At 37.3% G+C, this 19,613-nt stretch overlaps 1 protein-coding gene across 12 annotated transcripts in view; it reads right to left on the bottom strand.

The window, feature by feature from the left end:
- The window catches only part of MAST2 (microtubule associated serine/threonine kinase 2), a 213,387-nt gene that overhangs the window by 116,530 nt on the left and 77,244 nt on the right, over positions 1–19,613 (bottom strand). For 11 of the 12 annotated variants that reach the window (XM_072724105.1, XM_072724104.1, XM_072724103.1 and 8 more), the window contains one exon: positions 10,238–10,269. In XM_072724105.1, coding sequence (XP_072580206.1) covers positions 10,238–10,269 — 32 coding nt within the window. The remainder of the gene's footprint in view (positions 1–10,237; positions 10,270–19,613) is intronic. The other variant, XM_072724111.1, reaches the window with a different exon arrangement.

A 19,613-nucleotide genomic window follows, 5' to 3' on the forward strand; every position in this document is an offset into this window, starting at 1 on the left:
AGTTCTTAAGTGTTCATCTTACATAACCTGTCAGCAGGTTTTGGCATGCTTTCTTCTTGTGGTTTTGGAAACACCACTCTCAGGCTGGTTTTCCTCCACCCTCACTGGCTACTCCTTTTCAGTTTTCTTTATGGATGGACTCTCCTTACTTCCTAACCAGTACACACTCAAGGACCCCAAGGCTCATTCCTTCTATCTTTTTCTAAACTCATTCACTCACTAGGTCAATGCTGCTCAAAACAGCTGGGATGAAGGAGCGGGTGAAAATTTTAATCGATCACAAACCACTGCAAGATACAATAAATATAAAATAACAGAAAAATGGTCAAATGCTTGAAGGTTACAACAATGTCAGTTGCTAAATTTCTGTACGTAACTCATGGCAAACTGATAACAGTTTGATAACCACCAGTCTGTTGATCCACACTTGAGGAGCATATTTTAGTAGTTTATTTCAACTAATCTCATAACTTGGAGTATCATTATATGTTGTCAATCTCCAAAAATATATCTCCAGATCAGATTTCACCCTTGATCCCCCAGTTCATATATACAACTGTCTTTTCAACACTCCTTCTTGGCTGTCAGACAAGCACCAAAGTCCTGATTCCTCCAACAACTCCCACTCCTGCCCCTCCCAAGAACAAAAACAGAAAACAACCCTGTTCCACTCACATATTCTCCATCTTGCTCAATAATTGGCAACCATATTCATCGAGCTATTTAGTCCTAAAATCTTGCAGTAACCACCAATTCCTTGCTTTCTTTCATTACCAAAATTAACTATCAAGAAATATTTTCTGGGCAGCCCAGGTGGCTCAGCGGTTTAGCACTGCCTTGGGGACCTGGGATCGAGTCCCACGTCAGGCTCCCTGCATGGGGCCTCCTCCCTTCTGCCTGTGTCTCTGCCTCTCTTTCTGTCTCTGTGTCTCTCATGAATAAATAAATAAAATCTTAAAAAAAAAAAAAAAAAGAAATATTTTCAGCTTTCAAAATATTTCCAGAACCCATCCTTTCTTTTTATTTTTTAAGATTTTATTTATTTATTCATGAGAAACAGAGAGAGGCAGAGACAAAGGCAGAGGGAAAAACAGGCTCCCAATAGGGAGCCTGATGCAGGACTCAATCCCAGGACCCCAGGATCACGATCTGAGCCAAAGGCAGACACCCAATCATTGAGCCACCCAGGCCCCCCTGGAACCCAGCCATTTCTTACCACCATCTTGACCACTTTGACTGATTTTTGTAATGGTTTCCTTGCATACTTCCCTGCTTTCACTCCTGCTCTCCCTAAACTCTGAGCAAGAAGAGACTGTTAAAACCTAAGACAACTATACAAGAGAGAAAGAAAAGTTGTTTCAACAAATGGAGCTAGGACAACAGCTATCCATATTCAGAAGAATGGAATCAAATTCTTACTTTTTACATGAAAAATTAACTAATAATAATTGGGCTTGGGTTCCTCAGGCTCCCTGCTCCTCCGGGAGTTTGCTTCTTCCTCTCCCTGTGCCCCTCCCCCGCTCATGTTCTCTTTCTCACTGGCTCACTCTCTCTGTCAAATAAATAAATAAAATCTTTTAAAAAAACGAAACAGCCAGTCCAAGCTGGTTACCTTACCCTAAGACTCTGGCTTAGGTTTTCCCCTTGCTCCTTTCTGCCTCCTGACAAAACCTGGTGCTTTTTTCATGTAGCCTGTATGACATGGCATGCTCCTTTCTCTTGGGGAAATTTTAAGTAATAAATTTTTCTATCAATAGCATTAGTCTCTGTGTCATTTCTTAGTTATTTTTATGTATTAAGGCCCAAGAACAAATTAGACCTTGAATTAGGCAATGGTTTCTTAGATATACCAAAAGCACAACCAAAGGAAAAGCAGATAAACTGGACTTCATCAAAATTACAAACTTTTGTGCTTCAGAAGTCACTATCAAGAAAGTGAAACAATCAGCCACAGAATGGAAGAAAATACTTGCAAATCATCTATCTAATAAGGGTTTAGTATACAGAGTATATAAATTACTCTTAAAATTTAACAATAAAAAGACAAATAACTCAAATACAAAATGGGCAAAGGACCTGAATAAACATTTCTCCAAAGAACATAAGCAAATAGCCAACAAGTACATGGAAAGATACTCTATAGGGTACCTGGGTGGCTCACTCAGTTGGTTAAGCTTCAACTCTTAATATTGGCTCAGGTCATTATCTCAGGGTCGTGAGATCAAGCCCTGCATCGGGCTCTACACTCAGCAGGAATCTGTTTGAAATTCTCTCTCTTTTTCTCTCTCTCTCTCTCTCTCCCCCCCTGCCCCTCCCTCTTCTCATGCATGCACTCCCTCTCTCAAATACATAAATCTAAAAGAAAGAAAGAAAGAAAGAAAGAAAGAAAGAAAGAAAGAAAGAAAGAAAGAAAGAAAAAGATACTCTACACCATTAGCCATTATGGAAAACCAAATCAAAACCACAATGAGAAACAAATTCAGCAAAGTTGCAGGATATAAAACCAACACATGAAAATCAGTTGCATTTCTATACATTAACAATGAATAATCCAAAAATGAATTTAAGGGTCCCCTGGGTGGCTCAGCAGTTGAGTGTCTGCCTTCGGCCCAGGGTGTGATCCTGGGGTCCCAGAATCAAGTTCTGCATTGGGCTTCCTGCTTCATTGAAGCCTGCTTCTCCCTCTGCCTACATCTCTGCCTCTCTTTCTCTGTCTCTCTCATGTATAAATCTAAAACCTTTTTAAAAAATGAATTTAAGAAATAAGTCCATTTATAATATCACAAAAAATAAAAATTTAGGAATAAATTCAACTAAGGAGGTAAAAGACCTGTACACTGAAAACTATGAAACATTTCTCAAAGAAATTAAAAAGGACTTAAATAAATATCCTATGGTCACACATCGGAAGACTTAAAACTAATCAATCTGATAATATTACCCAAATTGATCTATAGATTCAATACAATCCCTATCAAAATCCCAAAGGCATTTTTGCAGAAATACAAAAACTCATCTACCATTCATATGAAATCACAAGAAACTCTAAATAATCAAAATAATCTTGAAGAACAGAGTTAGTTCTTTGATACCAAACTTCATAATTCAAAACTTACTACAAAGCTACAGTAATCAAAACAGTGTGGTAATAATATAAGGACAGACATTTAGACCAACGGAATAGAGTCCCAAAATAAATGTTCATATATATGGTCAAATATTTTTGACAAGGGTGCCAAGACTATCCAGTGGGGAAAGACAGTCTTTTTAACAAATGATTCTGGGGAAACTAGATACTCATATGCAAAAGAATGATTTAGACACTTCCCTTACATCATAAACAGAAACTAACTCAAAATGGATCAAAGACCTAAACATAAGAGCTAAAACTATAAAATTCTTAGAAGAAATACCTGGAGCTACTTTTTTGACACTGGATCTGGCAATGATTTCTTGCATATGATACCAAAATCATAGGCAACAAAAGAAAAAATAAATCAGCTGGACTTCATGAAAATTAACATCTTCTGTATATCAAGGACACGATCAAGGGAATGAAAATGCAACCAAAAGAATGAAAGAAATATATGCAAATCATTTATCTGATAAGAGTTTAATATTCAGAATATGTAAAGAACTCCTAAAACGAAACAATTAAAATTTACAACCCAATTCAAAAATGGGCAAAGAAAGTGATTTCACCAAAGGTTTACAAATAACCAATAAGAACACGAAAAGATGTTCAACATCACTAGTAATTAGGAAAACGCAAATTAAAACCACAATGACATATCACTTCTCACTTATTAAGATGACATTATTTTAAAAATGAAAAATAACAAGTGCTGGCTAGGATGTGGAGAAATTGTAACTGTCATGAATTGTTGGTTGGAATATAAAATGGTGCAGCTGCTGTAGAAGCAGTATGGTCGTTCCTTAGAAAGTTACACACAGAATTACCATATGATCCAGAGACTCCTCTTCTTGGTATCTACCTGAAATAAGTGAAAGCAGGGACTCAAACAGATACTTGTACACCCATGTTCACAGCAGCATTATTCACAATAGCCAAAAAGTGGAAGCAATTCAAATGTTCATCAACAGATAATGGATAAACAAAATGTGATACATACACACATACAATGCAATATTATTTAACCTTGAAAAGGAATAAAGTATAACACAAACTAAAATATAGATGAATCTCTTAAGAATTATATTAACCAAAGGAAGCCAGGCACAAGAGGCCACATATTAAATAATTCCACTTGTATGGAATGTTCAGAATACACAAATCTATTAAGACAGAAAGTAAATTAGTTGGTTACCAGGGACTAGAGGGAGTGTAGGATGTAGAAGGAAGGAGGCTTTTTCTGGGTAATGAAGATGTTTTGAATTAAGAGAGCAGTAATTCCTGTAAAACTTTGTGCATACAGTAAAAAACCAATGAACTGTATACTCTTAAATGGTAATTATATGATTTGTGGATTATATCTCAATAAAGCAAATTGCCCTTTTCCAAAAAACAACAACAATAACAACAACAAAACAAAAAACTAGGACAGATCACATCTTTCTCTGCTTTAAAACTACCCACTGGGGATCCCTGGGTGGCGCAGCGGTTTGGCGCCTGCCTTTGGCCCAGGGATCGAGTCCTGCGTCGGGCTCTCAGTGCATGGAGCCTGCTTCTCCCTCTGCCTGTGTCTCTGCCTCTCTCTCTCTCTCTGTGTGACTATCATAAAAAATATATTTTTTTATGATAGTCACACAGACTATCTGTCATGAGAGATGACTGACTCTGAGAGTCATTGACTTTCTGTCTCAATCAATGACCCACAGAAAGTCACTGACTTTCTGTCACAACCAATGTAAAATACAAAGTCTTTTCTCTGTAGCCTACAGTGTACTACAAAATCCAGCCTGTGCCTCATATTCTCCAATGCTTCCCCCCCATCCTCAACCAACCCCAACATCACTGTTCACTCATCAACAGTCACCCTCGCCTCCTTGCTGTCCTCCAACATGCCAAGCATGTTGCTACCTCAGAACCTTGGCACATATTATATCCTCTACATAAAATGCTCTTATTCAATATATATCAATATCATTCATTCCAGACCCTTATTGTTCTCTGCTCAAGTGTCACTTAATGAAAATATTCCTAGACAACACAATTTAAAATTTCAACCCCCGCTCCACAAAAACATATACCCTCATATCTCTTATCAGGCTTTTTCTTCGCAGCACTCAATACCCTATGACACATGATATATGTTTCTGTGTCTGTCTCTCTTGAATAGAAGCTCCATAAGAGTAGAAACTGCTTAAACACTACTTTATCTCCAGTATCTAGAATAGTGCCTGCATATAACAAGAACTTAATAAATATATGATAGATGAATTTAAACAAATGAAAAAATTAATAGAGGCAAAAAGACAAGGAGAAATACAGTAACTCATTTTACAAAGAAAACATCTAGGGGCAGCCCAGGTGGCTCAGCGGTTTAGTGCTGCCTTCAGTCCAGGGTGTGATCCTGGAGACCCCGGATCGAGTCCCACGTCGGGCTCCCTCCATGGAGTCTGCTTCTCCCTCTGCCTGTGTCTGTGCTTCTCTCTCTCTCTCTCTCTCTCTCTCTCTCTCATGAATAAATAAACAAAATCTTTAAAAAAGAAAAAAAGAGGGATCCCTGGGTGGCGTAGCGGTTTGGCGCCTGCCTTTGGCCCAGGGCGCGATCCTGGAGACCCGGGATCGAATCCCATGTCAGGCTTCCGGTGCATGGAGCCTGCTTCTCCCTCTGCCTAAGTCTCTGCCTCTCTCTCTCTCTGTGACTATCATAAATAAATAAAAATTTTTAAAAATTTAAAAAAAAAAGAAAAAAGAAAAAAAAATCTAGTAAAGAATATTCGCAAAACTCAAGCCCAGGTCTGCCTGACTCTCAAATCCAAGCTCTTCATTTCTGTGGTATACTTTACTTCCCAATTTGGAGATTTGGGAGGGATTACTTGTAAAGTGAAAGAGTGTGTATTGTAGAATGCCAAGATATCACATCTAAAAATCCATTTTTTAGGGATCCCTGGGTGGCGCAGCGGTTTGGCGCCTGCCTTTGGCCCAGGGCGCGATCCTGGAGACCCGGGATCGAATCCCACATCGGGCTCCCGGTGCATGGAGCCTGCTTCTCCCTCTGCCTGTGTCTCTGCCTCTCTCTCTCTCACTGTGTGCCTATCATAAATAAATTAAAAAAATAAATAAAAAATAAAAATCCATTTTTTAAAAAAATCCATTTTTTTAGTTTCCATCCATTTTAATGCAAGTATCATGTTACATGGAAAAGCATATCAATTAATAGCCTTCAAAATTACTGAACTTCACTTATTTTATATTGCTCGGCTACTTTCAAAATTATGCTTATTAAATGAACCTGACTCTCCCTCAAAAGACATGACATGACACCAAACTAGCTGCAACCCCCAAATTCCTCTGCACCCATAAAATATAGTATAGAGAATACGTCAAAGGAAATGAGCCTTTATGCCTAGAATAGGCATAGAGTAGCATTTGCTCCTGGAAGAGTCATTCTGAGACAGACACAAACAGGGACAGAAGTACAACACCTCCTTCTTCTTCCAACCAAGACTCAGAAGACAATTATAATCATTTTTTTTAAAGTAACCTCAATGCCCAATGTGGGGCTCCAATTCATGACCCTGAGATCAAGAGTTGCACGCTCTACGGACTGAGCTAGCCAGGCGTCTCATGACAAGTTTTTATAAACTTTTTAAACTTCCAGACTATGGGTCATGTGGGTAGCTCAGTTGGTTAAACATCTGACTCCTGGTGGCAGCTCAGGTCATGACCCCAGGGTCACGGGATCAGCCCAAATCTGGCTCCTCAGGCTTCAGCTCTGTGCACTCAGCACAGAATCTGCCAGATTCTTTCCCCCTCAACTCTTCCTCTACTCCTCCCCCAACTCGCCCATCCACAAGCTCGCGCTCTCTCTCTCTCTCTCAATACATTAATTAAATCTTTAAAAAAAAAAAAACTTCCAGACTAGTCTACAAGGACCAGAAACAATGGGGCAAATATCTAAGTTACTTTGTATTAAGATCAGTTTCTCCACATCTACTACAAACTTTTAAGTATTAATTAAACTTATTCTAACATTTTATGTTGTATGGTTTTTACTTTTCTGGCTTCTTTACTCCAAATGCTAAACCATACTTTGCTTGCTACTTCATACTTCCTATAAATACTTGCCTAATTCTATGCAAAAGAGATACCATGGAGCTGCAGTTATTTGGGGAGATAACTAAACAAGGAGATGAGGTAAGCCCATTCCCTTGTTTTGTGAGACAATTCAGTCCCAGAAATGATAATTCCTATGGAAACCACATATAACTTATTAGTGGCATAACCTAGATTAGTATCCAGGATTCCCAGCTTCCTTCCAGAATAAAACTTTTCTACTCCTCCAATATTAAAGATAAAAAAACTACTGTTTGCACTGAGGTACTTCTGGCTTACTTAACGATAAATCCTCAAAATAAGAAGGATGTGTCTGATTCCTACAGCCTCCAAACTTAGATCAGTGCCCAACACACAATAGATATTAGTGTGCATTTACTGAATGATCAATTGTTTAAATGTAGTTACTTTATTAAAAAGTACTTATTTCTTTAAAAAAAAGGTATTTATTTCTGATTCTAATTAATTAAATATTTTAAGAAAGTTACAGTAAGCCTAACTTTAGATATCATTAAAATGACCAAGATACTCCTAAGGTTAAAACTAAAATGACCCCAAAATTCCTTCAATTTCAAATAATAATCATTTTCCCAGGATATCCTTCCCTCTCCTCAGCAAACCCCATTCACTGAAAGCACATAACTCCTAGAAGAAGCTATCCACCCGCCTTAGGCCTTAATTCATTTCACCTAATCTTAAGCAAAAAGCAAATCTCAGAGAACTTTCAAATAAGAGGAAACAAAAGAATAAATGCCAGAAATAATAGAATAGTGACCAAGTACAGGGGTGCCTGGCCAACTCAGTCTGTAAAGCACATGACTCTTGATCTCAGGGTTATGAGTTTGAGGCCCACATTGGATGTAGAGATTACTTAAAAATAAAATCTTAAGAAAAAAAAAACAATATTTGCTGAAAATGATGCTGAAAAGCCACTTCTTTTCAGTTATGTGCACATACTTAGTAGATCATTCCAACAAGAGTCCTGGTAGCACCTTTGTCCAGTGTTTAGAAGACTCAGGACACTTGAGAACCTAGAATTGAGATCCACTGCTAGAACTAAACTAAATTTTTTTTTAAAGATTTATTTATTTATTTGAAAGGTAGAGAGAGGGAGAGAGACAAAAAGAGAGAGAGAGTATTGGGGGGAGAGAATCTCAAGCAGACTCCCCTCTGAGCACAGAACCCATTGAGGGGCTCCATCTCATGACATTGAGATCATGACCTGAACTGAAATCAAGAGTCAAATGCTTAACTGACTGAGCCACTCAGGTGTTCCTAGAACTAAATTTAAATAAAGAAATGTGGCTCTTAGACAATAAAATGTACCCAAAGTTAATCCAATATGTTTACAAGAATTCTAAAACTAATACACCTCAGAAAATTTTAAGAAATGAAGCACTTCACATATATTAAGTGATTCTTCTAGTAGCTATTTAAAAAAAAGGAAAAACAGGGCAGCCTGGGTGGCTCAGCAGTTTAGCGTCACCTTCAGCCCAGACCTGATCCTGGAGACACAGGACCAAGTCCCACATCCGGCTCCCTGTATGGCGCCTGCTTCTCTCTCTGCCTGTGTCTCTGCCTCTCTCTCTCTCTCTCTCTGTGTCTCTCATGAATAAATAAATAAAATCTAAAAAAAAATTAAAAATAAAGAAAAACAGATACTATGATCTTCAATTTATATTGAAGAAACCTTAAATTAAGGTTTAAGGAGATGAAGTGATTTGTCTCCATTTACAAAGCTAATTAACTGACAATGCCAAATGAACCCTAGGGGTTTTGTGACTCATAACTTGAGTCTCTTTTTATCAAATCACAATGAGCTTTCACAAAGCAGCCAAAGGGGCTTTATAAAAATCTCAGGGCAGCCTGGGTGGCTCAGCAGTTTTGCACGCCTTCAGCCCAGGGCGTGGAGACCCAGGATCCACTCCCACATCAGGTTCCCTGCATGGAGCCTGCTTCCCCCTTTGCCTGTGTCTCTGCCTCTCTCTGTGTGTCTCTCATGAATAAATAAATAAATTAAATAAATAAATAAATAAATAATCTCAGAGTACAACTAATTACTAAGGTATTTTAATAAAATAAAATCCTAAAATGGCAGTAACATAATTACCTTGTATTTCATACACTTACAAAAAATACATAAGATGTATATGTAAAGTATACTTAATAAATATGAACACCGTGTATTTTCCTCCTTATAAGCTTCTTGTAAGGAAAAGTTTCAAAGCCATTGTTACTATTTCCTTAGTGTTTCCCAAATTTGGCTTCTTAGCAAAATCATGGTAGGTGTGGATGCAGGTACATAAAAATACAGGTTTCTTGGGCCCCAATATGGAGATTCTGATTCAAATGAGTTCAAAATCTGTTCAGAATTTTAACAAGCATTCTAGATGATTCTGACTAGCCAAATTTGCAGTACTGCCCCCAAAAGAAATCTTAAAGAGAAAAAGCAGGCCATGAAAATAAAAGAATCTAAGTACAGGGACAAAGATCATTCACTAATTTCCCTGGCCAGAAAGCCAGAATAAAACAAACAGATGAAAGAAAGTCTTATTCTTACCCTGAATCCAAACTTAGCTACTACCCTTGCCTCAAAACTGTCAGAAAAGTTTGCCTCTACTTACTACTATGTTATGGGACAGATAGAGATGCTAAGAGTTTCAACTTGAACATTCCCAAAAAGCTTAAGTATGTTTTAAAAAACAACACTTGGTAAATCCCAAAAAATACAAGTATAAAACTGCGATGGGTACTTAAGTAGCAGCTTTTCCTCAAATGCTAGGCAAAAACTGACACAGATAAAAGGATTAAGGGTGAGAAAGGATGGGGGAAAGGAGAGGATCTGATCTCAAGAGAAACCGGCTGGCTCACCAGGTTCCCTGCCCAAATAAGAGGGGAATGAATGGAATTCCTCCAAATAACACTGACAACATTCCCCAGGAGGGATTTCTAAGCTGCTATTCATAATCATAATCATAATAATAATCAACTTACAAGCTGCCTCTTCTTGGAAGGCTCAACTCCTTCTGAAAAACAAAGCACAAACACAAGTTAAACAGAAATAAGGACACAACGAAGTCCTACAGGTCTCCATTAAAGGTCCTACAGCATTTTCTTAAAAATAGTAAAAACTAAGTATTTCCAAAAAATAACCTCCTCCCTTATCTTTTAAATTCAGTGAAATACAGAGCAGTTGGGTTAATTATCACCTTTTTATTCCTCCTTCCCAAAAGGACTGTCTCACAGAATACTTGCAGCTTTTTCCCCACTAGATGGAACCATCTCACCAGTGGAGATTATTTCAAATACCCAGTGGGCTAGCCATTTATTTGATGAATTATAAAGGATTCACCTATCATCAAGAGTCAGGGATATGAAAGGAACGACATGAATTTTTCGTTAATCAAGAAACATCTTAGACGAAGTAGTATAGAAAATAATACAACAAAGAGATAACTATACACACCACTGGTGTGAGAAGAGTTGGACCTCTGTGACTTGCTTTCAAAATTTATCAAGTCCCACCTCCCACAAGTTCCCATTTAACTATTATAAATATTTTTAACTTTGTCATATGTCTTTATATTTTCTTACATATATTCATAATTATTAGCATTGTTCCATATGTTATTAAGTAATTTATTTCAAATATTGTATGTATCATCTGCTGACTTCAACATTATAACTGAAAGATTCACCCATGTGGATATTTTCCCTTTCATTCATTAGCCTATAAATTTGTCACTTATTTATAATATTTATTTATCTATTCTCCAGGAGATAGAAAGTTAATTTTCTTTGCATGTTTTTCTTCTCCACCAAAACAATGCTCTTATAAAAAGTTTGTAAAGTATACGTTTAGATTTGACCTCCCTATCCAACACATCCCAGACCAGTCTCCCAAGCTCCTGATACTTATAACCAATTTGCCTATTCAACATCTCAAACCCAACATGTCCCAAACTGAGCTCATTCTTTCTATCAAAATTGATTCCAACCACAGCCTTTCCCCATCTCAGATGATGGTATTTCTATTCTTCTGGTTATTTAAACCAAAACCCTAGACATCTGGACTCTTCTGTTTTTCACATACACTATATTCCATCAGGAATTCTTTTTTATTTTATAATTTTTATTTCTATCATTAAAATTTCATAATTATAAAGAATTTTGACACAATTTATCATTCTTCCCTTTTCTTTCTCATTTTATTTTTTTAATCTTTATTTAAACTCTAGTTAGTAGGGCAGCCCCGGTGGCACAGCGGTTTGGCGCCGCCTGCAGCCCAGGGTGTGATCCTGGAGACCCGGGATGGGGTCCCACATTGGGATCCCTGCGTGGGGCCTACATCTCCCTCTGCCTGTGTCTCTGTCTCTGTCTCTGTCTCTGTCTCTCTCTCTCTGTGTCTCTCATGAATAAATAAAATCTTATATAAATAAATAATAGAAGGAAATAAATAAATAAATAAATAAATAAATAAATAAATAAATAAATAAATTCTAGTTAGTTGGGACACCTGGGTGGCTCAGCAGTTGGGCGTCTGCCCTCCGCTTAGGGCATGATCCTGGAGTCCTGGGACCGAGTCCCACATCAGATTCCCTACATGGAGCCTGCTTCTCCCTCTGCCTATGTCTCTGCCTCTCTCTCTCTCTGTGTGTGTGTGTCTCTCATGAATAAATAAAATCTTTTTAAAAATTTAAAAATAAAAATTAAATAAATAAATTCTAGTTAACATACAGTGCAATACTGGTTTCAGGAATAGAATTTCAGTGATTCATCATTTACATACAACACCCAGAGCTCAGCATAAAAAGTGCTTTCCTTAATACCCATCACCCTTCTAATCCATCTCCCACCCACCTCCCTTCATCAACTCTCAATTTATTCTCTACTGTTAAGAGTCTTTTATCATGGGATGCCTGGGTGGCTCAGCAGTTGAGCCTCTGCCTTTGGCTCAGGGCGTGATCCCAGGATTGAGTCCCGCATCAGGCTCTCTATACAGGGAGCCTGCTTCTCCCTCTACCTATGTCTCTGCCTCTGTGTGTGTCTTTCGTGAATAAATAAATAAAATCTTTAAGAAAACAAACAAAATTTGTTAAATGATGTGCAATTTCAGTGCAATATTAAGTTTCCATGAAGGTAGGTAGGGGTATCTCTCTTGACTATATTCAGTTCCACTGTACTTGTCAGCTCTTGTGCCAATACCACACTATTTAACTGGTATAGCTTGACAATAAATCTTGATATTTGTAAAACAAGTCCATTCACATTGTAATTACTCTTGAAAATTATGGAAGCTAATCTTGGGGCTTTACTCTTCCATATAAATTTTAGAATCAACTTGTTGATAAAAATATTGACACTGCACTCGATCTAGAGTTGATCTGGGGATAACTAACATATTTACAACACAGACAACTACTATCAAGAACATGGCACACCTGTCCATTTATTCAGGTCTTCTTTAGTATGTTTTAATAAACTGATAATTTTTCAAATAAAAATTATACAAATATTTTTGTTATATTTATTTCTAGTACCTTATATTTTCTTGTTGCCATTATAACATTTTTTAAAATCACATATACCAAGAGTTGTATTTCATTATACCAGTAACATCATTTGTCCCCCAATATAATATGAAAATTTTCAGACAAAGAAAACAAAAAGTTTAAAAACCTGTCCAGCAAAACCTGAACTGTATATACCTACAATGCAGACTGTTCAATTGTTAACATTTTGTAATACAGGCATGCCTTGTCTTATTGCACTTATTTTATTGCTCTTCACAGATACTGTCTTTTTTTTTTTAACATATTGATGGTCTGTGGCGATCCTACAGCAAGTGTGTCAGCACCACTTTCCAACAGCATTTGCTCATTCCATGTGTCTCTGTCACATTTGGTGATTCTCACAAAATTTCAAACTTTTACATTATTATTATATTTGCTATGGTGATCTGGGATCAGTGATCTTTGATGTTACTATTTTAATTCTTTTGGGGTGCTACAAACCTTGCCCATACAAGATGGCAAACGTTTTATTTAAATTCAATTTGTCAACATACACTGTAACAACACCCAGTGCTCATCACATTATGTGCCCTCCTTAATGCCCATCACCCAGTTACTCCACCCCTCCCCACAGCTTCCCTTCTGCAAACCCTTTACTTGTTTCCCAGACTCAGGAGTCTCTAATGGTTTGTCTTCCTCTCTAATTTTTCCCACTCAGTTTCTCCCCTTCCCTTATGATCCCTTTCACCATTTCTTACATTCCACATTATGAGTGAAACCATATGATAATTCTTTCTCCGACTGACATACTTCACTTAGCATAATACTCTCCAATTCCATTCACAGCGATGTAAATGGTAGGTATTCATCCTTTCTGATGGCTGAGTAATATTGCATTCTCCCCACCCAAATTTTATATGTGTGTGTGTGTGTGTGTGTATCTCACATCTTCTTTATGCATTCACAAAATGGCAAATTTAATTGATAAATGTGTGTGTTTTAACTGACTAGCCATTCCCATCCCTCCCCCTCTCCTTTGGTCTCCCTACAATATTGAAATTAAGTCAGTAAATAACCCCACAATGTCCTCTGTGTGTTCAAGTGAACACTTGTGATTCATGGGAGGAGGTCAAAACATCAACATGAACAAGAGTTTGAAAGAAGCTGATTCCAACCCTCAAGGGTGACTTTGAGAAATTTAAGACTTCAGTGGAAGAAGTAACTTTGCAGATGGGGTGTAAATAGCAAGAGAACTAGAACACGAGTGGAGTTTGAAGGTGTAACTGAATTACTATAATCTCATGATAACACTTGAATGGGTGAGGAGTTACTTCTTATGGATGAACAAAGACAGTGGTTTCTTGGGATGGAATCTATTCCTGGTGAGGATGCTATGAAGAATGTTGAAACAATGAAGGATTTAAAATATCATATAAACTTAGTTGATAAAGCAGTAGCAGAGTTTGAGAGGACTGATTCCAATTTTGAAAGAGGTTCTGTGGGTAAAATACTATCAAACCACATGTCACAATACAGAGAAATCATTCATGAAAGGAAGAGAGTAAATTAATGTGGCAACTTCACTGTTGTCTTTTTTAAGAAACTGCCACAATTATCCCAGCCTTCAGCAACCACCACCCTGATCAGTCAGCAGCCATCAACATCGATGTAAGACATTCCACCAGTAAAAAGATTATGACTCACTGAAAGCCCAGATGGTGGCTAATATCTTTTAGCAATAAAGTATTTTTTAATTAAGATATGTAGGTTTTTTTTAGACAGAATGCTATTGCTCACTTAACAGGCTACAGTTTAAACATAACTTTTATATGCATTAGAAAACCAAAAAATCCATTTGATTTGCTTTATTGCAATATTTGTTTCATTGAACTCACAATATCTCCAAGGAATGCACATATTTGCTTTATCATATATTTAGCCACCTATCCATTTCTAAAAACAAAATGCATCTCAAAGTAGATAGACTACAGATATCAGTAGATACTTAAACATGTATATCATTACCCAGAATTCAGCATTTATTTACAATGCTTTCATGCTGGATATATATTTTTTTTCAAGGTAAATTTACAAACACTGAAATGTACAGTATTATATATGCCAGATAATAAGTTTAATAAATGCAAAAACTCAGGTAACCCAAATCCCTACCAATATATAGAACATATTCATCAATCCAGAGAGTTCATCATATCCTTTTTTGGTAAATTCCCAACAAATCACTACTCCCTCACCCAAGCAAATACTATTTCCATTTTTCTACCATGGGTTAGTTTTGCCTGCTCCCAAACTTCGTATGAATGGAATAAGTATGAATGCTTGTATATAAAACTTCTTTCACTCAGCACAATGTTTTAGAAATTCATCCAGGGGCATCTGGGTGGCTCAGTGGTTGAGGGTCTGCCTTTGGCTCAGGTCATAATCCTAGAGTCCTAGGATCGAGTCCCACATGAGGCTCCTCATGAGGAGCCTGCTTCTCCCTCTGCCTATGTCTCTGCCTCTTCCTCTATGTCTCTCATGAATAAATAAATAATATCTTAAAAAAAAAAGAAATTCATCCATATGTTGCATCTAACAGTAGTAAAATCTAATCATATTAGTATACCACAGTTTATTTATCTTTTCTCCTATTAATGGACATTTGGATTATTTCCAGTTTTGAACTACTAACATTCCTGGACAAGTCTTTTAATAGGCCTATGTTTCATCTGTCTTGGGTAAAATACCTAAGAGTGTAGGATTAGTAGGTTATAGGATTGGTATATATTTAGTTAAAAAAAACTACCAGATCTTTTTCTGAAGTGATTATACAAAACTACATTCCCAATGACAATGTATGAGAATTTCAATTGTTCCACATTCTAGCTATATAGTAATAATTATTACTAATAATATAAGAATCGCTCTACACCAACCCCAAGAACTCCAACTGCTCTATGTTCATACCAATATGTGTCATCAGTAATCTAAATTTTGGCTTAGAGTGTGCAGTTGTATCTCACTGCAGTTTTAATTTGCATTTTCAAAATAACTAATGATTTTAAGCATCTTTTCACTTGCTTATTAGCCATCAGTACATATTCTTTTATGAATTATCTTAAAATATTTTGTCCCTTTTATAATCAGCCTATTTGTCCTTTTATTATTCAGTTTTAAGAATTCTTCATATATTCTAAACACAAGTCCTTTGTTAGATATGTTTGATGAATATTTTCTCTCAGTCTGTGGCTTGCCTAACTGAAGTCAGTAGTGGTGTCTTTTGATAAGCAAAAGTTTTAAATGCTGATGAAAGTCAATTAGTCAATATTTCTTTTATGGTTAATGCTTTCAGTATCTTGCCTAAGAAACCTCTGTCCATGCCAAGGGGACAAAATTATTTTCCTATATTTTATTTCTAATTGCTTTATGGCTTTTAGCCTTAACATTTAGGTCCATTTTGAATTAATTTGGGGGTAATATGAGATAGGGTTAGGTTCATCTTTTTCCATAGAGATATCCATTTATTCCAGCACCGTTTATGGAAAATACCATCTTTTCACCAACAAATTGCTTAGGCACCTTTGTTAAAAACTGAATTAAAATAGAATGGGCTATTTTGGGACTCCATACTTTCTTCATTCTGCAGCTTTATATTAACAAGTACTTAAGTCAGATCATGTAGTCCTTTAACTTTGCTCTTCTTCTTCAAGAATGCTTTGGACAGGGATCCCTGGGTGGCGCAGCGGTTTGGCGCCTGCCTTTGGCCCAGGGCGCGATCCTGGAGACCCGGGATCGAGTCCCACATCGGGCTCCCGGTGCATGGAGCCTACTTCTTCCTCTGCCTGTGTCTCTGCCTCTCTCTCTCTCTCTGTGACTATAATAAATGAATAAAAATTAAAAAAAAAATAAGAATGCTTTGGACATTCTGACTCTGCGTTTGCATATAAATATTGCATATAAATTATTAATTTGTACAAAAATGTCTGCTGGGTTTACAGACCAATTTGGAAAGAACTGAGATCTTAACATTAAGTCTTCCAACCCATGAACACAGTATTTCTCCAATTATTTAGAGCCACTTTAATTATTCTAAGCAATGTTTCATAATTTTCAGCAAAAAGACCTTCTTTTGCTAAACTTATCCCTTAAGTAGATATTTTTGAAATAAAATTATTTCATTTTCCAATTGCTTGCTTTTAGTATAGGAATGCAATAAATTTTTATATACTGACCATGTCTTATAACTTTGCCAAATTCATTATTAGCTATAATGACTGTTTTTGTAGACTCCTTAGGATTTTTATGTATAAACAATCATTTTCTCAGGTAGCCTGGGTGAGTTAGGTGGGTTAGGTGTCTGACTCTTGGTTTCAGCTCAGATCCTGATATAGGGTCCTGAGATTGAGCCCTGCATTGGGCTCCTCGCTCAGCAGGGAGTCTGTTTCCTCTCTCCTTTCCCTCTGTCCTACCCCTACCCCCCCACACACTATCTCTTTCTCTCTCTCTCTGAAATAAATAAATCTTTTAAAATAATAAAGATTTTGCCTCTTTCCACTTTCTAGAATCGTCTGGTAGACATCCTTGCCATGTTTCTCATCTGATCATAGGGAGAAAGAGTTCAATATTTTACCACTAAATATGATGTTGGCTGTAGGTTTTTCATAGAATATTTTTATCAAATTGATAGTTTCCTGCTATTCCTAATATATTTAGGAGTTTTTATCATGAATGGATATTGATTTTATCAAGTATTTTCTCAGCATATACTGAAATGATTATAGGGGTTTTTTTTCCTGCTAATGTGGTAAATTACAGTGATGGATTTTCTTTTTAAAAAAAAAAGATTTTAGGGCAGCCCCAGTGGCCCAGCAGTTTAGCGCCGCCTTCAGCCCAGGGTGTGATCCTGGGGACCCGAGATCAAGTCCCATGTCGGGCTCCCTGTATGGAGCCTGCTTCTCCCTCTGCCTGTGTCTCTGCCTCTCTCTCTGTGTCTGCCAGGAATAAATAAATAAAATCTTAAAAAAAAAAAAAAAGATTTTATTTATTTTAGAGAGAGTGAGCATACACATGAGCGAGCATGGAGAGGGGCAGAAGGAGAGGGAAAGCAGACTCCCCACTGAGCAGGGAGCCCAATTCAGGGCTCGATCTCAGGACCCTGAGATCATAACCTCAGCTGAAGGTAAACACTTAACAGACTGAGCTACCCAGGCTCTACACAGTGACTGATTTTCTAATAGAGTACTTCCTCAACTTACTATGGGGTTATGTCCCAATAAACCCATCGTAAGCTGAAAATATTGTTGTCAAAACTGCACTTAAAGGATGCCTGGGTGGTTCAGTGAGTATCTGTCTTTGGCTCAGGTCATGATCCTGGGGTTTGGGATCAAGTACCACATCAGGCTCCCCACAGGGAGCCTGCTTCTCCCTCTGCCTCTGTCTCTGCCTCTCTCTCTGTGTCTCTCATGAATAATTAAATAAAATGTTTTTAAAAAAGCATTGCACTTAATACACCTAACCTACTGAACATCACAGCTTACCCTAGCCTACCTTAAGTGTACTCAAAACACTTACATTAAGCCTACAGGTGGGCAAAATGATCTAACATAAAGTCTATTTTATAATAAAGTATGACTATTTTAATATGATGTATTAAATACTGTACTGAAAGTGAAAAAGAGAATGAATGTATATGTACAGGGTGGCTAATAAGTATATCAATCATGTGGCTGACTGGAGAGTATCATACTACATTCTCACTAGCCCAGGAAAATATCAAGTTCCAAAATTCAACATACAGTTTCTACCAAATGTATATCATTTTCACACCATCATAAAGTTGAAACATTATAGTCAAACTATAATAAGTTGGACACCATCTTTATTAAACTAATCTTACATTTCTGGGTATAACCCAACTTTGTTAGGCTATCTTTGCTGATATTTTATTAAAGATTTTTGCACCTATATTCATAAGGGATAATGGTCTCCAGATTTTATTATAATGCTTTTGTCTGATTTTATTTTTTTTTAATTTTATTTATTTATGATAGGCACACAGTGAGAGAGAGAGAGAGAGAGGCAGAGACATAGGCAGAGGGAGAAGCAGGCTCCATGCACCGGGAGCCCGACGTGGGACTCGATCCCGGGTCTCCAGGATCGCGCCCCGGGCCAAAGGCAGGCACTAAACCGCTGCGCCACCCAGGGATCCCCTTTTGTCTGATTTTATTTTTTTTTATTTTTTTTTAATTTTTATTTATTTATGATAGTCACAGAGAGAGAAAGAGAGAGAGGCAGAGACATAGGCAGAGGGAGAAGCAGGCTCCAAGCACCGGGAGCCCGACGTGGGATTCGATCCCGGGTCTCCAGGATCGCGCCCTGGGCCAAAGGCAGGCGCCAAACCGCTGCGCCACCCCGGGATCCCCTTTTGTCTGATTTTAGAATCACAATTACATTAGCCTCCTAAAACTGGCTAGGAAGTGTTCCTGCCTCTATTTCCTGAGAGAGTTTGTGTAAGATTGGCATTATTTCTTCCTTAATTATTATACAGTTTTCATTAATAAAATCATCTAGATCTGGAGGCTTTTATTAAGGATTTTGCCTCTATGGTAAGTAAGTAAGATTGGCCTACATATTTTCTCTTCTCGAACTGTCCTTGTCAATTTGGACATCCTAATCCTCATAGAAATTTGGTAGGGGAATGTGTCCTTTTTTTCTTTATTCTGAAACAATCTATATATAACTTGGTAACACCAATCTTTGAATCTATATGACAGTCCTGGCTTCTTGAACAGTTTAAATAGGAAACACGAGGTAAATATTTGTATATTTGGGGGCAATAATAAAAATGCATATATGTC

This window comes from Vulpes vulpes, chromosome 10 (genome assembly GCF_048418805.1).
Source record: "Vulpes vulpes isolate BD-2025 chromosome 10, VulVul3, whole genome shotgun sequence".
In the NCBI taxonomy this organism is placed as follows: domain Eukaryota; kingdom Metazoa; phylum Chordata; class Mammalia; order Carnivora; family Canidae; genus Vulpes; species Vulpes vulpes.